The sequence below is a fragment of the Vigna unguiculata genome, chromosome 9 (genome assembly GCF_037176805.1).
Source record: "Vigna unguiculata cultivar grain cowpea cultivar isolate G323 ecotype 2 chromosome 9, ASM3717680v1, whole genome shotgun sequence".
In the NCBI taxonomy this organism is placed as follows: Eukaryota; Viridiplantae; Streptophyta; class Magnoliopsida; order Fabales; family Fabaceae; genus Vigna; species Vigna unguiculata.
Window position 1 is genome coordinate 46,348,928 of NC_140800.1, and position 20,967 is coordinate 46,369,894.

A 20,967-nucleotide genomic window follows, 5' to 3' on the forward strand; every position below is an offset into this window, starting at 1 on the left:
GAATATTTTTATTTTTTAAAAAAGTTAAATATTATTCGATATTATTTAAATAATTTAAATATTTAATTAAATAATTTGTTAAATTATATTGATTAATGTTTTTATTTTGAACTAATAATGTTTGATGGAATAGATAAATATTTTAATTGTACTATTACGAGAATATGAGTTGAGTCGATGTATTTTTAATTATACTACAATAAATATATAAAATAAATTAAAAAAATAAAACATCATGAATTAATCCACTAATCTACTTAATCGTACTAAGTTGAATCCATATAGTTGAAATTGATTCACATCGGTCTCCCCAAACTTATGTCTAACATTATTAGTGATGGGGACAATCATCGGAAGAGGTTAAAAAAATTTGTTAGGAGGATGAAAATAAGATCAGTTTAAATTATTTAAGATTTATCAATTATAATTAAAAATACTTACATGGTTATGAAAATTTATTAAAGAAATTAAAATAAGTTATGGAATTCTAATTAAAACAAATTTAAATAACTTATCACATTCTAATTGAAATATATTTTATAGTGATGGTGTAGATTTTAAACTCTTAATTTAGACCATGAAGTATTAGTTTAATTTTTTTTTAATTTTTGTTTAGAAATAGTGAAACCCTTCCTGGGCTCAAGGCCCAATCGTTTTTCCTTCTCTTTTTTCCCTCTTTTCGTTTGTTTTTTGTTTTCAGAAACAAAAATAAACTTGTATGCTTTCTCTATTCTTAGTTGTCACATATGTACACATATAACAGACTGCACTTTTGAATCATTTCGGACCGAAAATAAATTTGCATAAGAAATCATCAAAGAGAATATCATGAATGATCTTAGATCCGAATCCTGTGTTTTGCTCTCTGCTAGTTTACATGGTGCAGCATCTAGAGAGAATCCATTGAACTAGTCAGTGACCTGAACCCAACTGCATCCAACATCTTTCGTTAGCCCTCTTGTTTTGATCAATAACCTCAAGTTTCCAATTTCTTCCCACATTCCAAACCTGGCATATAGATTTGACAGCATAATGCATATCCCAACATTTTGAGGATCTAACTCTAGAGCCCTCTGAGCTGCCAACTTTCCCAGCTCTAAATCCCCTCGATCCACACAAGCACTGATTAGAGCTCCCCACATTGAAACAGTACAATTTCCCATTCCCTTATTGAGTGTGTCATTCAACAATTCCCATGCCCTCTGCAATTCACCACCCCTACAAAGTAAATCAACCAGGCAGCTGCAATGTTCTGGACCAGGATCTAACTTGAACTCATTGGTCATTGATTCAAAATACTTGACACCAGCATGAACTTGACCAGTGCGACCACAAGCAGATATCACTGTCAAGAATGCTATTCCATCAGGCCGAATTCCTTCCATCCCCATCTCATCATACAAATCAATCACTTCCTTGTAATGGCCATTCCTACCGTACACTCCCAGCATTGAAGTCCATAACACAATGTCCCTGCTTCTTCCTTCTTTCCTAATCTCCATCCCAACCAACTCGAACACTTGCCGAGCCTTCTTTGCTGATCCACACTTTCCATACATCTCGATCAACGCGCTCTGAAGAAACACATCACTCTCTACATCAGGTGTCGTACGGAGCAAGTAACCATGCACTTGCCTACCCATTTCAACAGCAGACAATCCGGTGCATGCACGCAATGCTGCTGATAGAGTAAAGTGATCATGCTTCAATTTCAACTCGTGCATCTTCCTAACAAGTTCAAGTTCCCGAGCCCAAAGCCCAGCTTCGCCATAACCTGACAAAAGTGCATTGGCACACACAGTGTTCTTCTCGGGAATTTCATCGAACACAAGGGCCGCATCTTGTACATTTGACAATTTGGAGTACAGATCGATGAGAGCACTACCCACAAATACGCTAGAAGACCAACCTGATCTTAGCACCTGGGTATGTATCTGTTTCCCAAAATTAAGATCTTTGACTTTGGACGAAGCGGTTAACGTGCTACACAAAGCGTAGGTATCTAACGGGACTCCGTTGGTGTGCATGAAAGAGAAGGAGGCGACAGCGAGAAAGGGGAAACCTTTGCGACAGAAATAAGATATTATGGCGTTGAAGTGTAATGGGTTGGTGGAATTCATGCATTTGAAGAAGTTTTTGAGCAAGTGAAGGTTATTGTGAGGGAGGCATGCTGCGTATGTGGCAATGAGTTGGGTGTGGAGATGATGGGAGAGGAAGATCATGCCTGTTCTGAGTAGCTGAGCGTGGAGTTTCTTAATGGCCGAGACATCGCCACTTACACCAGATTGGTGCAAAAACTCGAATATGTTGGACTTAGACATGTAATATGAAAATGAAAATGGAATCAAGAAGAGTCGATCCTGTTAATGTTGATGCTGGCTACATTCACAAGATTCAGGGTGCATAAATGCTATTGCTCAATCATAAGACAGAAAATGGACAAAAAGTAAGCAAGATGGAGAAACTAGATATCATGCAAAAGTTATTACAAAATTAGGACGAAGTATTCAACTATTGAAGTATAGCACACCACATACATAACAAAAATCTATAAATCCTGAAGTAGGGTACAATACAATAAGCATCACTGTTCCTTCGTCCCGCGAGACCTCTTCCTTTACAAAAGTTAAAATAATTACAAAATCATTAGAGGATACACATGTAAATAGACATAAATTTTAAAATTAATCTATCACAAAATCTTAGATTAATTTAATCGTTCGAAATATATAAATTATTTTTTTTAATTAAATTTTATTAAATTTATTTAATATTTTAAGTATGTTTTATAATAATATTTTACTTAATATTAAAGTACAAATTGTCAGATAATATAAACAATTTAAATATAATTTTAAAATATCTATCATAATTACGAGTAAAAGCTTGGCTTCAAATTCCCAAAAAGAACGAAGCGGAAAGCAAAAATGGAATGTAGTAATGTTTTCATCCGTTTATAGAGTTATTTGCTATGATACAAGGTAACCTGAAAACCCAATTACACAGTAAACCTTTCTGCAAGGGGAACTTTTTCTTAACCCCACTTCGAAAGGAAAAAAAACTATGCAACAAAAAGCATCTTCAGATTTACTTTATCTGCATCATGTCATAGTTGAAAGGAAAAAAAAAAACTATGCCACAAAAACCATCTTCAGATCTACTTTAGCTGCATCATTTCATAGCCTATGTAAGCCAGAGGTGATGTTATCAAAAATATCTTGTGTGCATGGAATGGTAAGGCCACCCATTGGATGATTGAATCCAAATTCTTCCTCTGCTATACTTAACAGTTCTTGAAACGAGGGTTGATTCAACACTGACACTGGTATCACAAATCTCTTCTTTTCACCCTCTCCTACGTACACAGCAAAGTACCCTTTAGGCACATCGAGTGATGTTGCAGCTGCCAGATTAGATCTGCGAAGGATGTGTTTGGCACCGAAGGAAGTTGGAAAACGAATAGCCATCATTGTTAGTGTTGTTTAGAGCTTGCAAGAGAATTGAGTTGGTGGAAAATGCTTAGTACATTGTGTGCATTTATAGATGAAAGCATAGGGTGGAAAGAGTGGGTTTTTATTAGTGTGGGACATATGCATCCAAAAGATCACGCGGCTTGTACTCAATATAATCGGCATGAAACGCGTTCCTGACCCTCTCTTCTTATTTATTGCACAAACTCACCACTTCTCAGAAAACACCTACACTTGCCTCCCCAAATTGATTTAACATACATAGAATACTTTATGATCACTTTTGAGAATGACTTCAGAAACATTATAGAATTCACTATTTCATCTTTTTGTTTTGGTCGGCGAGTAATAAAATAATTCATCACTGTTTATCTTATCAGTTACACTGATAATGAATTTTTACCGGTTGATATTATTAGATTTACAGATAAAGTTTTATTAGGAAAATGTAACATCAATGAAATCTAAATCCAATCACATAAGATATTGAAATCACTCTCAATCCAAAATCTTAAGACAATAGGTTCATGAGTCTTTATTCTTATATAATATTCTATTTTCTCATTTTCAACCAACATGAAACTTACAATCACGTTTGAATTAAGACTCCAACGTTCAGAAATAATTTATCTTCAAACACGGGTGCGTCTACTGTTTGTTGAAAAGACGATGCAAGTGCAATTGCTACCATTCTTTTGTACGTTTGAAATGTAACTGGTTGGATTGGATCCACGTTTCACCTCAAATAGACAAAAATCATCTGATTATTAGCTGTGCAATAGCATATACTGATTTGTACCAAGTCATAAACTCATAATGCAAGTTCAAGATTAGAGTGTAAACACCATTGATCTAATCATAATTAATGCGACTCTACTTTTTTTGATAAGATATGTATGTAACTGGGACAGTGACTTGATTAGATTTTCATTTGGGTATAGTATCAACCACCACTTTGTACGATGGAAATTTAATTGCCTAAATCAACGTTTCTGTCATCTGAATATTCGACTGTACTGCTCCAATCAGAATGTAAGTCCAGGGATTGGAATTCTATGGTCAATTATTTCCTAGTCAACTTTCCAAGGCTAATTAAATTCAAATTAAATTCATACTGCTTTTAGACTTTGATTTATTGGAGGCAATTGACCGATGTACATGGCTTCAGTTGAAAGAGAATCCTTACATTCCTATAACTTACATCACTTATATTCTTTCTTTCTTCTGACTAAACCCTAAGATACTACTTGTTAATGTGCCAAACAACATACATAGAAACTTCTCAGTACCTTAAATCCATTGACGTTTGTCTGTTTGGGTCAAATATAGCTACAACTTGCAATATGCTCTTAATGGAGATGTTTGTTAAATTGTTAATTAGTTGTTAATCACCCCTCTAAGAAGTACTATAAACACATACAGCTCAAATTCCCTCTCAAATCTTTTAATATATCAGTATAATGCGAATCTTTTATTCTCTAAACTCGAAGACGTGTTGCATATCAAACTTGTGTGATTCGTATCTCTTTTGGAAGTTATGATAGAAAACATTTTGGGTCTTCCACCATTAATTTTTGAGCTGTTAACTGTGCTCCGTTATCAGAAGAGGAAGCTTCTCGGATCCTACTTAGTCGATTTGTGTGGTGTGGACATCATGCTATATTGTGATAGTACTGTCTAGTGCTTTTTCAAGGAAGGCTTCTTGCCTATTATATATTATATTATATTATTATTATTTCACCAATAATTAAATTAAGAGGTATTTGTCATATCATTTTAATTCAATTGACTACTTAGTTGTCCACTCAATTATTGAATGATTCCTGTACGATTCCTAACTTAAAAAAACCATGTGCCCCAGTGCTTTTGTAGGAAATTTTGAGAATTTAACAATGATTTTGACATAAGGATATCAAAGTTTCTTTCAGTTCTAGATTAGTACGTAGATATATACAGTGAAACACACCATTGAAGAACCAAAAGAAAAGGAGATAAAAAAAAAAACTGTAAACAACAGGGAATATAGTGAAGTTTGTAATCTCATTGTTTTTGTACTGATGTTCTTTGCCAATGATACAATTAATGTTTCATATTAGAAACCTTTCAGCAGGGGTAAACTTTTGTGACACCACATGTTGAAAGGCAAAAAAGGCAAAAAAACATGAAGAAAAAAACTGTGATATGATAAAATGCAGATCATAGCCTATGTAAGGTGGAGGTGATGTTAAGGAAAAATTCTTGTGTGCAGGGAATGATGAGGCCACCCAGTTGATGACTGAAGCCAAATTCTTCCTCTGCTATACTCAGAAGCTCTTGAAATGAAGGGTGGTTCAAATATGAAACCGGTATCACGAATCTCTTCTTTTCACCCTCTCCTACGTACACAGCAAAGTGGCCTTTGGGCACATCGAGTGATGTTGCAGCTGCATGATTTGCGAAAAGACTCGATCGCCGAAGAATGTGTCTGGCACTCAGAACACTGGGCAAACGAATAGCCATGTGTGGAATATAATGGTATTGGTTAGAAGTTGGAAGAGGTTAATTGAGGTGTGTGGAGAAAGTGTGGGATATTGTGTGTGTATTTATAGATGAAAGCGTGAGGAAGATTAATTGGTGTGGGACATATATGCATTGAAAAGAACGCGCAGTGTGTACTCAAACTTATTGGCCAAAACGTGTTCGTGAACTTCGCTGCTTCTATGACCAAGTGATCATGTCTTAGTGAACACATGTACATGACTCCCACAAATTTATTATTTCAACAAACGTCACATAAATGCAAGCTTCTACCTCTTTGTACGGTGGAGATGCAATTGGTTAGAATAGATCCACATTTCTCTTCAAATTTCGTCTTATATTTTTGGACTCATCGATCTATAATCTTTTGATTCAAGTCCACTGGTTGATAAAATCACAATTTGATATACTTTTTCTTGACGATCGTGTGAGTATTATTATGAACAGCTCTTTTGTACGATGGAAGTGTAATTTGTTAGATTCACGATATTTGGCCTCAGAAATCATCTGCAAGTATTTGCCGTGCAAAACATGTACTGAATATACATATACTCATCTGATCGGAATGCAATTTCCGTGATCAATTATTTCCTAGTCGCATCAAAACTGAACTACTTTCAAATTGAATTCAGACTCGATTTGTTCAACACATAATATCATTTATTCCCACCTTAATCCTTTGGTAGAATAAACTAATGAGTTAAATTTTATTTCTAGATATTTCATTTGCTATTTTACTTTTATGTAGATTACCATATATATTGCGTTAATTAGACAAAAATACTTTACATAATATAAAAAATAAGGGTGTGAAAGTGAGTCAATCCAACTCAGATTGGTTGGTTCATTACGGGTTGAACTATAAATAGGTCAGCTCAATCTAACTCACTTTTTTGGTGAGACATAAATTTTGCAATCCGATTTGAGTTGGTTGGTTCACTTACGAAATATCTTTTATTACAATTTATTTTATATATTTATTATATTATAATAAGAGTGAATTAATTCAATTTATTTTTTATAATAGTGGAATCAAAGTGTTCACTTAATTCTCAAAGTATTATTGTAAAGATAAGTTAAAGATTAAAGTATCAAGGTATATAACTTCGTAAACAAATAAATCAAACATTCAAACGATTCAAATATTATAGAACAACCTTCTAGTATTTAAAAATATGGGATTATGAACCTATATAGTTATAAATAGTAAATAATTATAACAAAAAAAAATTAAAAAATTGTTGGTGGGTAAGTGGGTCAACCCACTTTCAACCTGGCTCAAACCCGTCTAATCCGTGAGTTAAGTGAGTCGTATTCTGTTCAATTGGCTTTCGAAAAAAAGTAAAATTTTCTCAATTCAACCCACTCCCGTGGTAAGCTGGTTTGGCTTATGGGTTAGAATCCATTTTGACATCTCTAATAAAAAGGGTATAAAATGTTTTATTATCTTAGAATGTATTTAACCGAGTCTCATCAAATTTCTTTTAGAAGGAGTGATAGAGTTGCCTAGTGGGGAGAAGGAAGAGAAGAGATGAAAATGTCGTGGGTTTGATCCTTCATGCTAACAATTTAGAGAAATAAAATTAATTTGGTGAGATTTAAAAGAGATGGTGGGAGAGGTTCTGACTTCAATTCTTCCTCTAACAAAAACTAAACATATTATAATTGCTGATAAAAATCAAATTCCATTAGAATCATATTTTCTTTAGAAGTTATAATTCATTGCTTATTCATATTGGCTGCACTAACGATTAAAGAAGCGCATTAAAAAATTTTGAACTGTTAGTTTTTTTAGTGATATCAACATTTGTAAGGAAACGATTTAGCTTTAACCCTTATGCCCCATCTAATTTTTTTTGCCTGTTGGCGAAGGATTGAAATAGTCTGTCACAGTCTATTCAAACCTTCAGCCACGTGATGGCGCAAACTGTACAAGAATATATTTGAATGTGTTGTATAATTGTTATTTTGAGATAAAAAAAGAAGGAAAACGGTCTATTTCACAAATCAATTAAGAGAGAGTTTCGTATATGCTTAATTAGTGCAATTTGTTTTCGTAACAAAAATGATTTCTCTTAAATCAAAAGGTATTTTCCACATTTTAATTCGACGGACTAGTTTAGTTTGCCACTCAATCAATGAGTTGCCCTTTACAATTTCTAAACATTAAAAATATATAACATGCCTATAATGTGTTTTATGAAGATGTGAGGGTTAGTTTGTTACTCTACTGCATTTTTTTTCTGCCAATTACAACAATTTCACAATTTATACCCGTGAAGAGTAATTTTATCCTCATTATCGATTTTGCTAAAAATATGTTTAAATATATATTTACTTTTTATAATTTTTTGGTTTTGATAATTAATAGATATAAGTTTTTTTTTTAAGTTATTGTAAGATCTATTTTTGATTTAATATGTTTATTATGTTTCATGGAATCTTTGAAACCTAAATATTATAATCTACGGGATTTGTTCTCTGCAGTTATAGATTCAGAGAAAAAAAAAGAGGAATCATTAACCCATGGTCCACTTAAAAATAGTTGAAAGTTTAACATGGTAACTGAGAATTTTAAATCTAACTTAACCCTAAAAAAATCGACTTGTAAAATAAAATTTATACCTCACTTATATATTATAAAATTGGCTTATTACTAGTCGGGGTGCGACTTCCAACGTAAACACAAGGAATAACATCAATCTCGACAGTAAGCCAGTTGTTCCAATCTTCAAAAATATCATTATAATTTTGAGATGTTCATTGTATTGTAAGAGTTCACTCATTGTTGCTTGATATTTCGTGAATACTTATGATATTTAATATGCTGACAGTGTATCTGTTGGGGAATTTTGAGTATGCTTCATGTCACTTTGGTAAATAAAGTATGTGTTGAACTACCCTAAATACTCTCATTTTATATATATTCATTATCGTTGATAAAAAGAAAATATTTAAGAAATAAATCATAGGAACTAAAACAAAATTCATATAGGACAAGGAAATACGTAAACGGAAAGAATTTAGATCGATATAAAGTTGATACATGAAGAACAAAATGGTTGAAATAGTAATTAAGAAAGAACAACCAAAGTGGAACATATATAGTAATATCTCAAAATTCAACAGCATCATAGTAAACTTTTCTGCACGAGTATAAAGCCCATGTGAAAAGGAAAAACCATAAAACAAGAACTGTCTTGAAATTTAGTGTTCGTGCATGTCATGGCCTACGAAAAGCAGAGGTGATGTTAAGGAAAATGTCTTCTGTGCATGGAATGGTAAGGCCACCCATTGGATGATTGAATCCAAATTCTTCCTCTACGATGCTCAACAGTTGCTGAAATGAGGGTTGATTCAACACTGACACTGGAATCACAAATCTCTTCTTTTTACCCTCTCCTACGTACACAGCAAAGTGCCCTTTAGGCACATCGAGTGATGTTGCAGCTGCAATAGATCGACGAAGAATGTATTTTGCACTCAGAACACAAGGCAAACGAATAGCCATTACAGTATTATAGTGTTTGTTAGAAGTTCAAAGTGTTTTTCACAATTGGGTTGGGTGAAAAATGTTTAGGATATTCTTGTGTATTTATAGACGAAGGTGCGAGGAAGAATCAGCTCTGAAGGTGGAGAATAACGTGGGACACATGTATTCAAAACATCATGCAGTGTGTTCTCAAACCTGGGGGCAAAAAGGTGTTCATGACCTTCACTGCTCATTTATTGAAGGCGATGCTTTTTATGCTTTATTTGAATGGACTCATGAAAAATAAGTGTTTTAAACAGAAGAAAATAATAAAAATTTATATTATTTATATTACCTAAAAGAAAATAACACATGAAGGAAATATCTTTGTAAAATCTTGTTATTGCAAAATATGTTATCTGAAATTGTAAAAATACCACCGCGCCATTATATGTTTCAGTTCCTGGACAACCAAAACATATAAGATGAGGTAAAAATCAAGATCTGACTAGTGTTTATTTTTGTCATTATTAATACATCATTTTTGATTTGGATATTACAACAAATATGATTGTTGAGTTGTTACAACAAGATATTCATAATAAATTATGGAATTTTAAGATCATTCTTTTTTTCACAGTTATAAAGAGGTGGTCTTGTATTCTTCAAAAAGAAGACGATTCAATTCATATCTCTTTTTCTTTACGGTTTCTTTTCATCTCTTCTCCTTTATATCTTTCCTTTATTATCCTAAATTATTCATACTCTTTTAAATATTTATCTTACCAATTTCTATCATGTTCAAGATATATCCGAAACTTTTTTGTTATACCCTAAAATATTTGTACATGCACTATAGGATCGTTTGAATACGCCTAAAAAATTTACATATCTGTGTTCCCATATTATTTTGACTACAAATATGTGAAAAATTTGTAGTAATTGGTAGAGAAATTTAGGTGGATAAGAAAATGCATTGGTTAGATTAGATCCACATTTGATTTCCCTGAAATATGATGTAATTGGTACATTAACAACATACACTGATCTGTACTCCTTTAATGAAAGTACACTGATTGGAGGGTGAAAGCCATTGATTTGATATTTGTTGACAAGATGGTATAAAAAGGCCATAGATCATAGATGAAATTTGATTAGATTGTACGATGAAAATGCGATTGGTTAGATCCATATTTCGCCCGCAAAAACCATCTGCATATTTATCTGCCGTGCAACACTTGTACTCATTATACTCATCTAATCACAATTCACCTCCACTAATTCCTATTCCGATTCCCTCATCAATTATTTTCTTGTCACCATCCAAACCTTACCTACATTATTCAAATTTAATTCACATGGCTGTGTTGCTCTTCAATTTATTTGAAACACTAGATTCATTTGTAAAATATTCATCAAATTATGCACACAAGTATTTACTATAAAATCCAGAATACAGACTTCAAGTTTACACGCAAATCGAACCAAAAGAAAATGGAGAAAAGAAGTGTTAGGTTTATAGAGATAAATTATTGAGGATATCAAACATCGATGAGACTTCCAACTAATCAGACCTGAGATTTAGAATTTAGAACAATAAGATCTGAGTCTAATTACATAAGGCATTGATACCACTCTTAATCTAAAATTTTAAGGTAATAAATTTATGGATGTTTATTCTTATATAATGCTTTATTTTTTTATTTTTAATCAATATAAGACTTAAATTCAATCTTAAATTCCTAAAAAAAAAAGTAACACATGTCTTTCATTGTTGTTTTTTTGTCGATGGAATTTAATCTGAAACACCAGTTGCATAGTAAAACCTTTCTACCATTCTAAATGGGTCAACTTTTCTTAAGACAATGTTGAAAAGAAAAAACCATGAGACAAAAACAGTCATATCATAGTCAGATTTACGTTGGTGACATGTCATAACCTATGTAAAGTTCTTGAAATGAAGACTGGTATCACAAACCTCTTCTTTTCACCCTCTCTCTCCACTGATTTTGCAGCTGCATGATTTGCAAAAAGATTAGATTAAAATCATTATTTCAGCACGATATTCGTTCAAGTTTTTCTATATTTTGTAGGAAAGATTTTAGGCAACACAGACATAGTTAATCAATTCCTAGGTGACATCACACCATTCAAACTTTATTCATTTTTTGAAAAAATTAATGATTTATGTGTAAAACTTAATAAGAACAAATGTGATGATGTATCTTTCAATAATTTATATTTTGTTGGGTGAAAATACAAGAGGTTAGATTACATCCACGTATATCTTCAATTATAATTATTGGCCGTTCAAGACATATGTACTGGTTGTACTTTTTTCAAGAACTGATATAATATTGGTATATCAGATCTTCATACTTAAACTCTGAACTTGGAAATCTATATCGACAATACAATTAGGTTTAAAATTCATTATTTTATAAGTTTTAACTCTGTGAAATTGTGTACAAAGCTAATCCTATTATAGAAATTCATTTTATTATTTTTTTCTGAAGTTTATCCGGAAGTGTACCTTGGCATAACCACGTTACAGCTGTTTGACGTGAAAACAGATAAGATCATCGTACAATACTTTTAAAACTCAAGTGAAGACACTTGGCAAATGAATAATAGCCGTTAATTATAGTATTGGTTAGAAGTTGAAAGAAGTCATTGTTTTCCACAATTGAGTGGGTGAAAGAGGTTGAATGCGTGAGTCTGCATGTGGAAATGGTTTATGAGTGTTGGATTATATTTTTTCTCACATACGAGAGTTATAGTCATACATGGGATATGATTATAATCATAAATATTGTAATTATATATATATATATATATATATATATATATATATATTACATTTGTATTATATATAAAGTATTTAATATTATTTTTATCTTTAAAATTTTAAAACAGTGGTGTTATAAATCTTTATTTTGGTTGAGAATAGTTTTGTGAGTTAAAAAGTCTCACATTAGATAGAATAAACAAACTTAAACATTATATAAGAATAAAGATCCATAACATCATTTTTTTAAAGTTTTGAAGTAAAAGTGGTGTTAAAAGTCTTATATATGTAAGACTAATGTCATATAATCATATAGAACCATAATCTCTTAATATCTATAACCATATCATATGAAACATAACCTAACAATTCTTATACAGTGTTTAACTTTGTCTATTATATCCAATGTAAAATTTTTAACACACACTTAAACTATTTATAATAATCGGTATGGGCATTCAAAATATCGGTGGCTTACCAAATTAATTTAACATCGGTAGTAAAGTACGCTCTATCAATCAATTCATTATTCAACTTTTGTGCTGATTTATGATTTTTTTTTTGTGAAAAATATCATCTAATATTTTGCCGTGCAAAACATACTCTTCCATTCATATTCCATTCATAATGCAATTCCATTTATGGGAAAGTAAAGCCCATGGATCTAATCATAGTGGAGTGTACCATTTGTTGACAAGATTGTGTAAATGATTAGAGTTCCATGTGGGTAGAATATCAACACACTTTTTTGTGCCATGAAAATTCAACTGTTTGGATCATATTTCCCCTAAAAAACAATCTAGAAATTTGTCTTACAAAGCATGTACGAATTATACGGATCTTATCAGAATGCAAGAACATGGGAATTCCGTGATGAATTATCCTCTGGTCACCGTCAAAGTTTAGCTAGATTCAAATTATTATCACACTACTGTTTATAGATATAAGTTGCAACATGTTTGCACAGCTTTTAATGTTTATCAAACTTTTCTTGCGATAAAGTTCACATTCCAATTCAGATACTTATATAGTATAACTTCATTGAAAGTGGATATTTTCTTCCCATCTTAATGTATATATTTTAGATAAGGTCTAAATCTAAGATCATAGAAGTTTAAAATGTTCTAAATACTGCATTTCATTTTGTGTCAAATAGAATTTGAAATATGCTCTCTAGTTGTTTCAGTTCATTAACTACCCTTAAAAAAAATGAGAAATGTTTGTTTAAATAAATTATAGGGTTAGTCATTTTGCCACTTAATTGCTGAGAAACTTTATTGTAAGAAAGGGTGTATTCACTTAAATCGATGAGTTTGAGTGGATTTGATAATAAATTGTGTGTTGATTTTGTCAAGAGATTTAAATGTGATAGAAAGTAGATTTATAAGTAAAGTTTGTCACTAAAATTTTTTATAAAGTATTTCTTACAAAATTTATCACCAAAATGAAACTTGAATCCAACCATATAAGACATTAACACCATTCTGAACCCAAGACCATAAGATAATAAGTTTATGGATCTTTATTCTTATATAGATTCTTAACAACTTTTATAGATGAGTAATAGTAATCCTTCGATGGATTTTCTTACCACTTTTATTAAAATATTAATGAAGAAATATTTTCTTATAATTTCTTTCTTGGAAAATTTAAAAGTAATAATATTTTCTTAAGCTTGTAAGAGACTCCACTAACCACACCAACTGAATTTATCAAAGCAATGAGAATGATAATTAACGGTGTAAGAGGATTGAAAGACTTTCAATTTTTCATTTGAATTTTTATTTTATTTTTTATTTTTATTTCGTAAATTGGCCAACCCTTATCAATTGGACTCTTTGTTGTTTCAGGCTTTACATTGGTCCAATACAAATTCAGAAGAGCAGCTAGCATTACAAATTTGAAACAAGTGAAGTGAAAGTAACAACAAAAATAAAATAGATAAGATAAATGTGGTGGTATAGAAACATTGAGTTTTATTTGGGGAAACCTATGGTTGATTCCAGAAACTTGGGTTGGGTTGGCAAAGGATAAGATTGATCATGTCTCCTATTTTTTTGAACAGTAAGTAACTGTACATATTTCTGGAAAAAATTTGACTATACATAAAATGTGTAGTCACACTCTTTGCAGTAGCAATTGTTTCAATATTAGCTGGCTGGCTATGCTTAAATATTCTATCATCACTCTATTCCAAATCAGTCACAAACTACATCAATTTCTTGTGATTTTAGAATTCTTTCAATGGGTGATTGTTTGCTCTCTGAGTTTTTAGTATAATATTTTAAAAGAGCACAAAAGATAACATTTGCCATGTGTCACAAACAGAATTAATTAAACGCAAAATAAATAAAAGACAAAACAATTAAACTTTTGCATAAAGAAGGAAAAAAGAAAACTATTTTTAGAAAACTCGTTTGTAAAACAAATTCCTAATTTCTCATACGTCAACTTATACATCTTGATTTTTAAATAAATTAAATGAGGTTTTTTATATAAAATTAAATGCAGTTTTTTTCTTTAATGTTATTTCTATTGTTGTACTTTCTCTTAATTTGTTGTTGTAGTTTGTGCATCAGTGCATTTTGTGTTCTCGAACTCACCTTTTACGTTTTGATTATGTCTTAACAAGTGATTATAATAAAATATTATTAATTTAATATATAAAATATAATTATTTATTAAAAATAAAGTAAAATGTATCAGAAAATAACTCTTGATAAATAGAGAAAAAGAGAAGAAGTAGAGATAAAACATTTCATAAAAAAATTTGTAAAAATAATGGTTAATTTTTAAAAATTTAATAAATAATTATATTTTGAAAGGTAAAATTGGTATTTTGAGATGTGAATACAAAAGAAGAAATCGTCTTTATATATTGTTATAAATTTATTAAAAATAAAGTAAAATGTATCAGCAAAAATTCAAAATAAAATAAATTGTATCAACAAAGATAAGAGGATAACTGTTGATAGATAGAAAAAAAGAAAAGAAGTAGAGATAAACTATTTTATAAAAAAGCTTGTAAAAATAATGATTAATTTTTAAAAATTCAATAAATAATTATTTTAAAAAGTAAAATTAATATTTTGAAACGTTAACATATCTGTTTATATATTATTATAGACGAACGTCCTTGTGACATGGCTTAAAATTGACTAATCCCCGAAACTGTACAATAATACGTGTCTACAATGTGGATATAAATGGTTTTTTAAGGCTTTCCTGTAACCAAAAACATTATACTGAAAACTATATTGTAGTGAGTGAACTTCTTAACTACTATACTGAAAATTAATTCTAATCATTAATAAAGAATAAGTAAAAATATTATCTAATCTTTTTCTCATGATATATTTGCCCTAATGTTCATAGTTATGAAACTATAGGTTGAAAAACAATTTAAATAAAGTAACTCAAGTAATTAAAACAAACGAAACCATACAATAAGTGATATCTCAAATGATTAAGATAATTTAAAGAAGTGTCACTCAAATTTAGAAAAGCAAAATCAGAGTTCTGCATAAGTTAAAGAAAAGTACACTTAAATTCTAGTTGAGTCTTCTGGGTGATTTCAATATATTCAATAGATTACTAATATAGCTATGTGACACAGTTAAACTCACATGCTTTATACTTTATTTAGAATTACTTCATAGACATAGGTTCATAAGGTTCATATTCAGTAATTAAACTGAAAAGAAAAACCTAATGCACAAGTTGTATCAATTAGTCTATTTGGTGATAATAAGGATATTTTGTTGCATGAATTATAGCTGGTTCAAGCGAGAAGCTACGTTGAAGAACACAGTCTCCTCGCAGGGAATAGTGAGACCACCCATGGGGTGACAGTAACCAAACTCCTCTTCAGCTTGTCGGAGCAATTCTTGAAATAAAGGCTCGTTCAAGAACAGCACTGGTATCAAGAACCTCTTCATTTTCTCTCCAACATACACAGCAAGATACCCTTTTGGGACTTCTGCATCCTTGCAAGAGGATGTTTGGCTTCCACTAAATGATGATCGTCTTATACCAGGTAAGCGAAAACCCATTGTTTTTCTGAACTCACTGATACGCAGAATGATATCAAGTGCTTATTTCTTATGGCATTAAAATGATCTGTGATGTTTGTGAATCAAATGAAGGGTATATATAGGTGTAGGAAACCCTATATTTACTGAGTTGGTTGGTTGATGAATTATGATAAACGGGGTTCAGTGGGAGACAGTGTTCATCATAGATGACATGGTGTTGGGATGAAATTTCATAACAGATGACATGAGATATCAGAAAATATGTCCCACATTTTAGAAAGTAGGCATAGGAAAGAGACATGTAATAGTTCTTCACATGTTTCAAAAGTATGCTCCAGAAGACATAAAATATTTTGTACACTTGTAATATGAATGGCTAGTACTTCAGATAATACTTATTCTAAATATACACCACACGATATTCCATATATAAACTGTTAAATAAATAAATGTTGAGATTGTAAATCAAGGAGAATGACATTTCCAACGAATAATAGTTATTTAATTTTCCATTTGACTTTGTTGTTACCGACACATTATATGGTTTTGTGTTGAAATGAAATGCTATAATTATGGAAACTTGTGTACACGTAATATGAAGTGTGATTCCTGTTGTCGTGATCCACACTTCGAAGTAGTTAATGTTTGAATATTGACTCTGGCTGCCAGGAGCATGAAATGGAAGACAAGTGATGAAGGATGATTCAAAATCAGCAGCTTCTGCTTTCTCACAACTAGCTATACTTTGACGACAAGTCCATGTGAATTGCATGGGAAGTCCTTGTGATTTTAGTTTTAACTCTTCATCATCACCCTAAGAAGACTTTGTTTTCTTTTTTTCATATATTGAGTGTAAGCTATTGTGTCTACACTGAATGTGTGATTAATGTACTTTCTTCTTGCAGTATTTAGTCAGAAATTTGTATGAATTTTAACAGGAAGGAACACATATCTCCAAAATAAGTAGGGTTGAGCTTGTACATCTATTTGTGTTCATTTAAGTAGACAAAACTTAACAGATAACTCTGAGCAACATTGTTTAACAATATTTTCATTCAGATTACATTTATTACTTAATGAAAAAAAAGACTGCTATACAAAGTCTCAACCCTGTTATAATAATTACAGTTCTGGTTGCAATGTGAATAGATATATATAACACAGATATTATTTTTAATTCAAAACCTTAATACAATTCAATAATTCAAATTATATATTGTTTATGTTCTTCATTCTGATATGAGTGGAACTTCCTACTATCTTTGAATTCCTATCACTCTCCTTACTCAGTTTGCTCAAATAAAGACGGTGATAAATTTTCATCCAATTTTAAGTCCCTGGCAACAAATATCGTCACACCTTGATTTTTTCACATAATATGTTCACATTGATAGTTGAGTTCCGTCCTGAGTTTCTGGAAAGCTTTTTGTATGTCTGTATGCCTTAAAACAAATGAACTTTCATGATGGTGGAAAGTATTATCATGCATTCTTGATCCACAGTGTCTCTAAAATTGTTTTATTGTGATTGTCGACATGAGATATTAATAAAGGCCACTCCTTTTGAAATGTATTGCCTATGAAAGTGTCCTGAAATTGGGTGTTTCACATGTTTCAAACAACTACAAACATATCAAATATTCTGTTAAAACTTTTGTAAAGCGACTGATATCTGCTAGAACTTGGAAGTTTCACATGGTCTACACCCTAAGCTATAGGTAGAAGTTGTTGTTGACTAAGAGAATTTATAAAATGTATATGAAAGCCACTGGTTGATTACATGGACTTGGGGCAGAGAATAGAATTCATGAATCATTATGTATGATCTACTATTCGTGTACCGTATGACTTTGAATCAGTCATTCAAACAAAGGTTTACCGTAGCCTACATAGAAGTTTCGTTTGAATAATGTTCTGAAATACAATATTTTTGTTTTCTATCTTACATTATTTGTCACTGGTCCAGAGAAATTTAAAGCAGAAAACTAGTCCTAATTGGACAAAGTATGGTAAACCTGACTCTGTATTAGTTGATTTGTTCACTATCTTTTTGACTAGTTAATTCCATGTTCATATCATGTCTCTAAATGAAAGGGAATTTGCTTATTTGTCAGTCACACACTTTGCTAGTAGTAAATGGTGTTTGTCATTTGAATACAAGGGTATTTATGATGATTCAAGGAATGCTAGCTGGCTGATGGAAAATGAACTCATGGGTCACTGTTTTCATATTCTAAGACTACTCTATTCAATTCAACAGATATAGAATGTGCTTTCTCACTACTATTTTGATGCGACAAACCGTGTGAAGTGAACAGGAAGTCCCTGTGAGTCTTTTTTTCAGCTCTTTCAAAGCTTCACAAATAACATTAATTGGTGACTAGCACATTATTCTATGGTTGGATCAATTATTAGCATACCCCTTTCTCCATTTTGACTTCAATCTGTTCAGGTAAAGACGGGTTAAAAATTTTCACGTAAGTTTTATTCCCTGGTAGCTTTCTAACACTGTATATGCAACACATTGTAACTTAGTAAGGTTTTGTGCTTGTGAAAGAGAAAAACATTTAGGAAACATATGTTCTTGAATTTTTCAATCTAATAAACAATTTTTGTAACAATTTCCAAAGAAAGAGAATGAAACAAATTCTTTACAAGTCTTAAAAGAATCCTGCTATACACAATCTCACTACTAATGTGTCAGTACTCTATACTTTGAGCTTCAGAGTCCATTCAAGCGAGAGGTAACATGCAAAAAGACATCTTCTGTGCAAGGAATTGTAAGACCACCCATTGGATGATTGTATCCAAATTCTTCCTCTGCTTGACAAGCAAATCTTGAAATGAAGGTTGGTTCAAGTATGTCATGGGGATCACAAACCGTTTCATTCTCTCTCCTACATACACTGCAACATAGCCCTTTGCAATGTTTATAGCTTTTGGAGATGATTGGCTACTACCAGTAAATGAAGCCCTTCTAATTGCAGGGAAACGGAAACCCATTTCAAATGTCTCAAAGAGCAAGTTAAAAATCACAAATACCAGAAGAAAGTAGCTGAGTTTTGCGGTGAGTTTGCAAATGAGTTGAGTTGGTTATGAAGGAAGACAATATATTTATACATTTTAGTTTTTCTTGAAATCTGTTTCCTAGAGAAATGATATGGTCCATGAGATGAGAGATCACATGGTGTTGTCTCAGATGCCTCTATGAATTATAAACAAGTTCATTAAGAGTGAAAACCACAACTTCAAAACCAGTGGCTTATAGATACTCACAACCAACGTTAAATAAAATGAGATATGCTCAGGTTCAATTCTACTGTTTTTGTAGACATGCAGCAGACATGCCACGTGTTTTCTTCATACAGACTCAATTCTATATATTGCTGATAAAACCTCTCTGGGTGACGCGTTCTACGGTAGTTGATAGCAGTGGATCATAATTATTAGGATCCAGCACGGAATCTTTATCCAGAGTTCAATCACTGTTTGTTTTGACATGCAAATTTTATGTATATAAAATCAAAGCAGAATAGTACGTGATTGGAACCATGGAACCACAAGGCGTAAATATACACTACTGTCCTTAATATAACCAGTCTTTTCATGAAAGTCTGGCAACAACTGTCCTTTCATCTTCCATTCATTTTAATCTCAATAATATGTAACTTGTACTGATAATGGTTGTTTCATTATTATTATCCTTTTTCATGAAAGAATGATTAGCTAATAGCAATTTATTAAGTATATCACTTGTTGCCGCAGAAGCATCACTATGATGCTATTGATTGAGACACTGCGAGAAGCAATGACCCCTAGGAAGTGAGTCTGAACTTTAGGTGCAGAGAGAATGGGAAGAACCACAAATTTAAGAGGATATTTGTTTTATGGTGCAGAGTAAACAACGGACCAAAAATGATAGAAAAGTGTTCCCAGTGGTTAAGGCTGTTTCAGATAAGTTAGGGTTCTCAGTTTTGCTCATGGACAATATGACACTGCGTGCAATTATAACCAATATATTCGGTGTGGTATGTTCAGTATCTTCAAAAGAATCATGCTCTCAAATTATAAGCCAGCTTATACGCGTATAAGCTTTAAATTGAATATACAATAAGTACTTAAAATATTTAAATTGAATGATATCTAAGAGAAGCAAAAATATGATAACCATCTCTTTTCATTACTTTCTGGTTAAAATCTTTCCACTCTTAGTGGAAGGGGTAAAAAAAACAAAAATGAAAAATCCTCCTGTACAATTTTTTTCTCATCTACTCTAATAAGTCTCCTTTAGCATGAACTATAGCCCATTGAAGCTAGAAGTGACATTGAGGAACACATCCTCCTTACAAGGAATCGTGAGACCACCCGTTGGATGAGAATATCCAAATTCTTCTTCTGATTGACTCAGTAAATCCTGAAAAGTAGGTTGGTTCAAGTATGATATTGGAATCACAAACCTCCTTTTGTCATCTCCAACATAGACTGCAAGAAAACCTTTTGGTGGGATTTCAGCACCCTTGGATGCTCGTTTGATACCAGGTAAACGGAAACCCATGATGTTTTTTTAATTGAAACTCCGAAGTAAGAATGATGACAGAAAACTTGTAGAGGAAAGTATCTCGTAAACTTTGATTCTTGGGAGAGAGATTGGGTTGTGTTGTTGTGATGAAGTGGTTAGTATACATAT

General features: G+C 31.8%; 4 protein-coding genes and 3 pseudogenes across 4 annotated transcripts; all 7 read right to left on the reverse strand.

The window, feature by feature from the left end:
- Positions 1-701: 701 nt before the first annotated feature.
- LOC114163746 (putative pentatricopeptide repeat-containing protein At3g23330) lies at positions 702-2,790 on the reverse strand. Its single transcript, XM_028048040.2, has one exon. It carries the CDS (start codon positions 2,319-2,321, stop codon positions 909-911), a length of 1,413 nt encoding a protein of 470 aa, XP_027903841.1. The 5' UTR covers positions 2,322-2,790; the 3' UTR covers positions 702-908.
- Positions 2,791-2,933: 143 nt separating this feature from the next.
- Positions 2,934-3,536, reverse strand: LOC114164337 (auxin-responsive protein SAUR21-like; annotated as a pseudogene).
- A 1,957-nt stretch (positions 3,537-5,493) lies between these two features.
- Positions 5,494-6,036, reverse strand: LOC114164336 (auxin-responsive protein SAUR23-like). The gene has a single exon (XM_028048971.1). It carries the CDS (start codon positions 5,967-5,969, stop codon positions 5,667-5,669), a length of 303 nt encoding a protein of 100 aa, XP_027904772.1. The 5' UTR covers positions 5,970-6,036; the 3' UTR covers positions 5,494-5,666.
- A 3,050-nt stretch (positions 6,037-9,086) lies between these two features.
- Positions 9,087-9,540, reverse strand: LOC114164338 (auxin-responsive protein SAUR20 pseudogene; annotated as a pseudogene).
- A 6,315-nt stretch (positions 9,541-15,855) lies between these two features.
- Positions 15,856-16,348, reverse strand: LOC114164339 (auxin-induced protein X10A-like). Its single transcript, XM_028048974.2, has one exon. The coding sequence runs from the start codon at positions 16,297-16,299 to the stop codon at positions 16,018-16,020; it is 282 nt and encodes a 93-aa protein (XP_027904775.1). The 5' UTR covers positions 16,300-16,348; the 3' UTR covers positions 15,856-16,017.
- Positions 16,349-18,866: 2,518 nt separating this feature from the next.
- Positions 18,867-19,501, reverse strand: LOC114164342 (auxin-induced protein 6B-like; annotated as a pseudogene).
- An 897-nt stretch (positions 19,502-20,398) lies between these two features.
- On the reverse strand, positions 20,399-20,950 carry LOC146884004 (auxin-induced protein 15A-like). The gene has a single exon (XM_085666517.1). The coding sequence runs from the start codon at positions 20,833-20,835 to the stop codon at positions 20,578-20,580; it is 258 nt and encodes an 85-aa protein (XP_085522643.1). The 5' UTR covers positions 20,836-20,950; the 3' UTR covers positions 20,399-20,577.
- Positions 20,951-20,967: the final 17 nt, after the last annotated feature.

What these genes read in the sequence shown, in the direction of transcription:
- LOC114164336 (XM_028048971.1), bottom strand. Translation starts at nt 5,969, where the DNA reads ATGGCTATTCGTTTGCCCAGTGTTCTGAGTGCCAGACACATTCTTCGG.
- LOC146884004 (XM_085666517.1), bottom strand. Translation starts at nt 20,835, where the DNA reads ATGGGTTTCCGTTTACCTGGTATCAAACGAGCATCCAAGGGTGCTGAA.
- LOC114164339 (XM_028048974.2), bottom strand. Translation starts at nt 16,299, where the DNA reads ATGGGTTTTCGCTTACCTGGTATAAGACGATCATCATTTAGTGGAAGC.
- LOC114163746 (XM_028048040.2), bottom strand. Translation starts at nt 2,321, where the DNA reads ATGTCTAAGTCCAACATATTCGAGTTTTTGCACCAATCTGGTGTAAGT.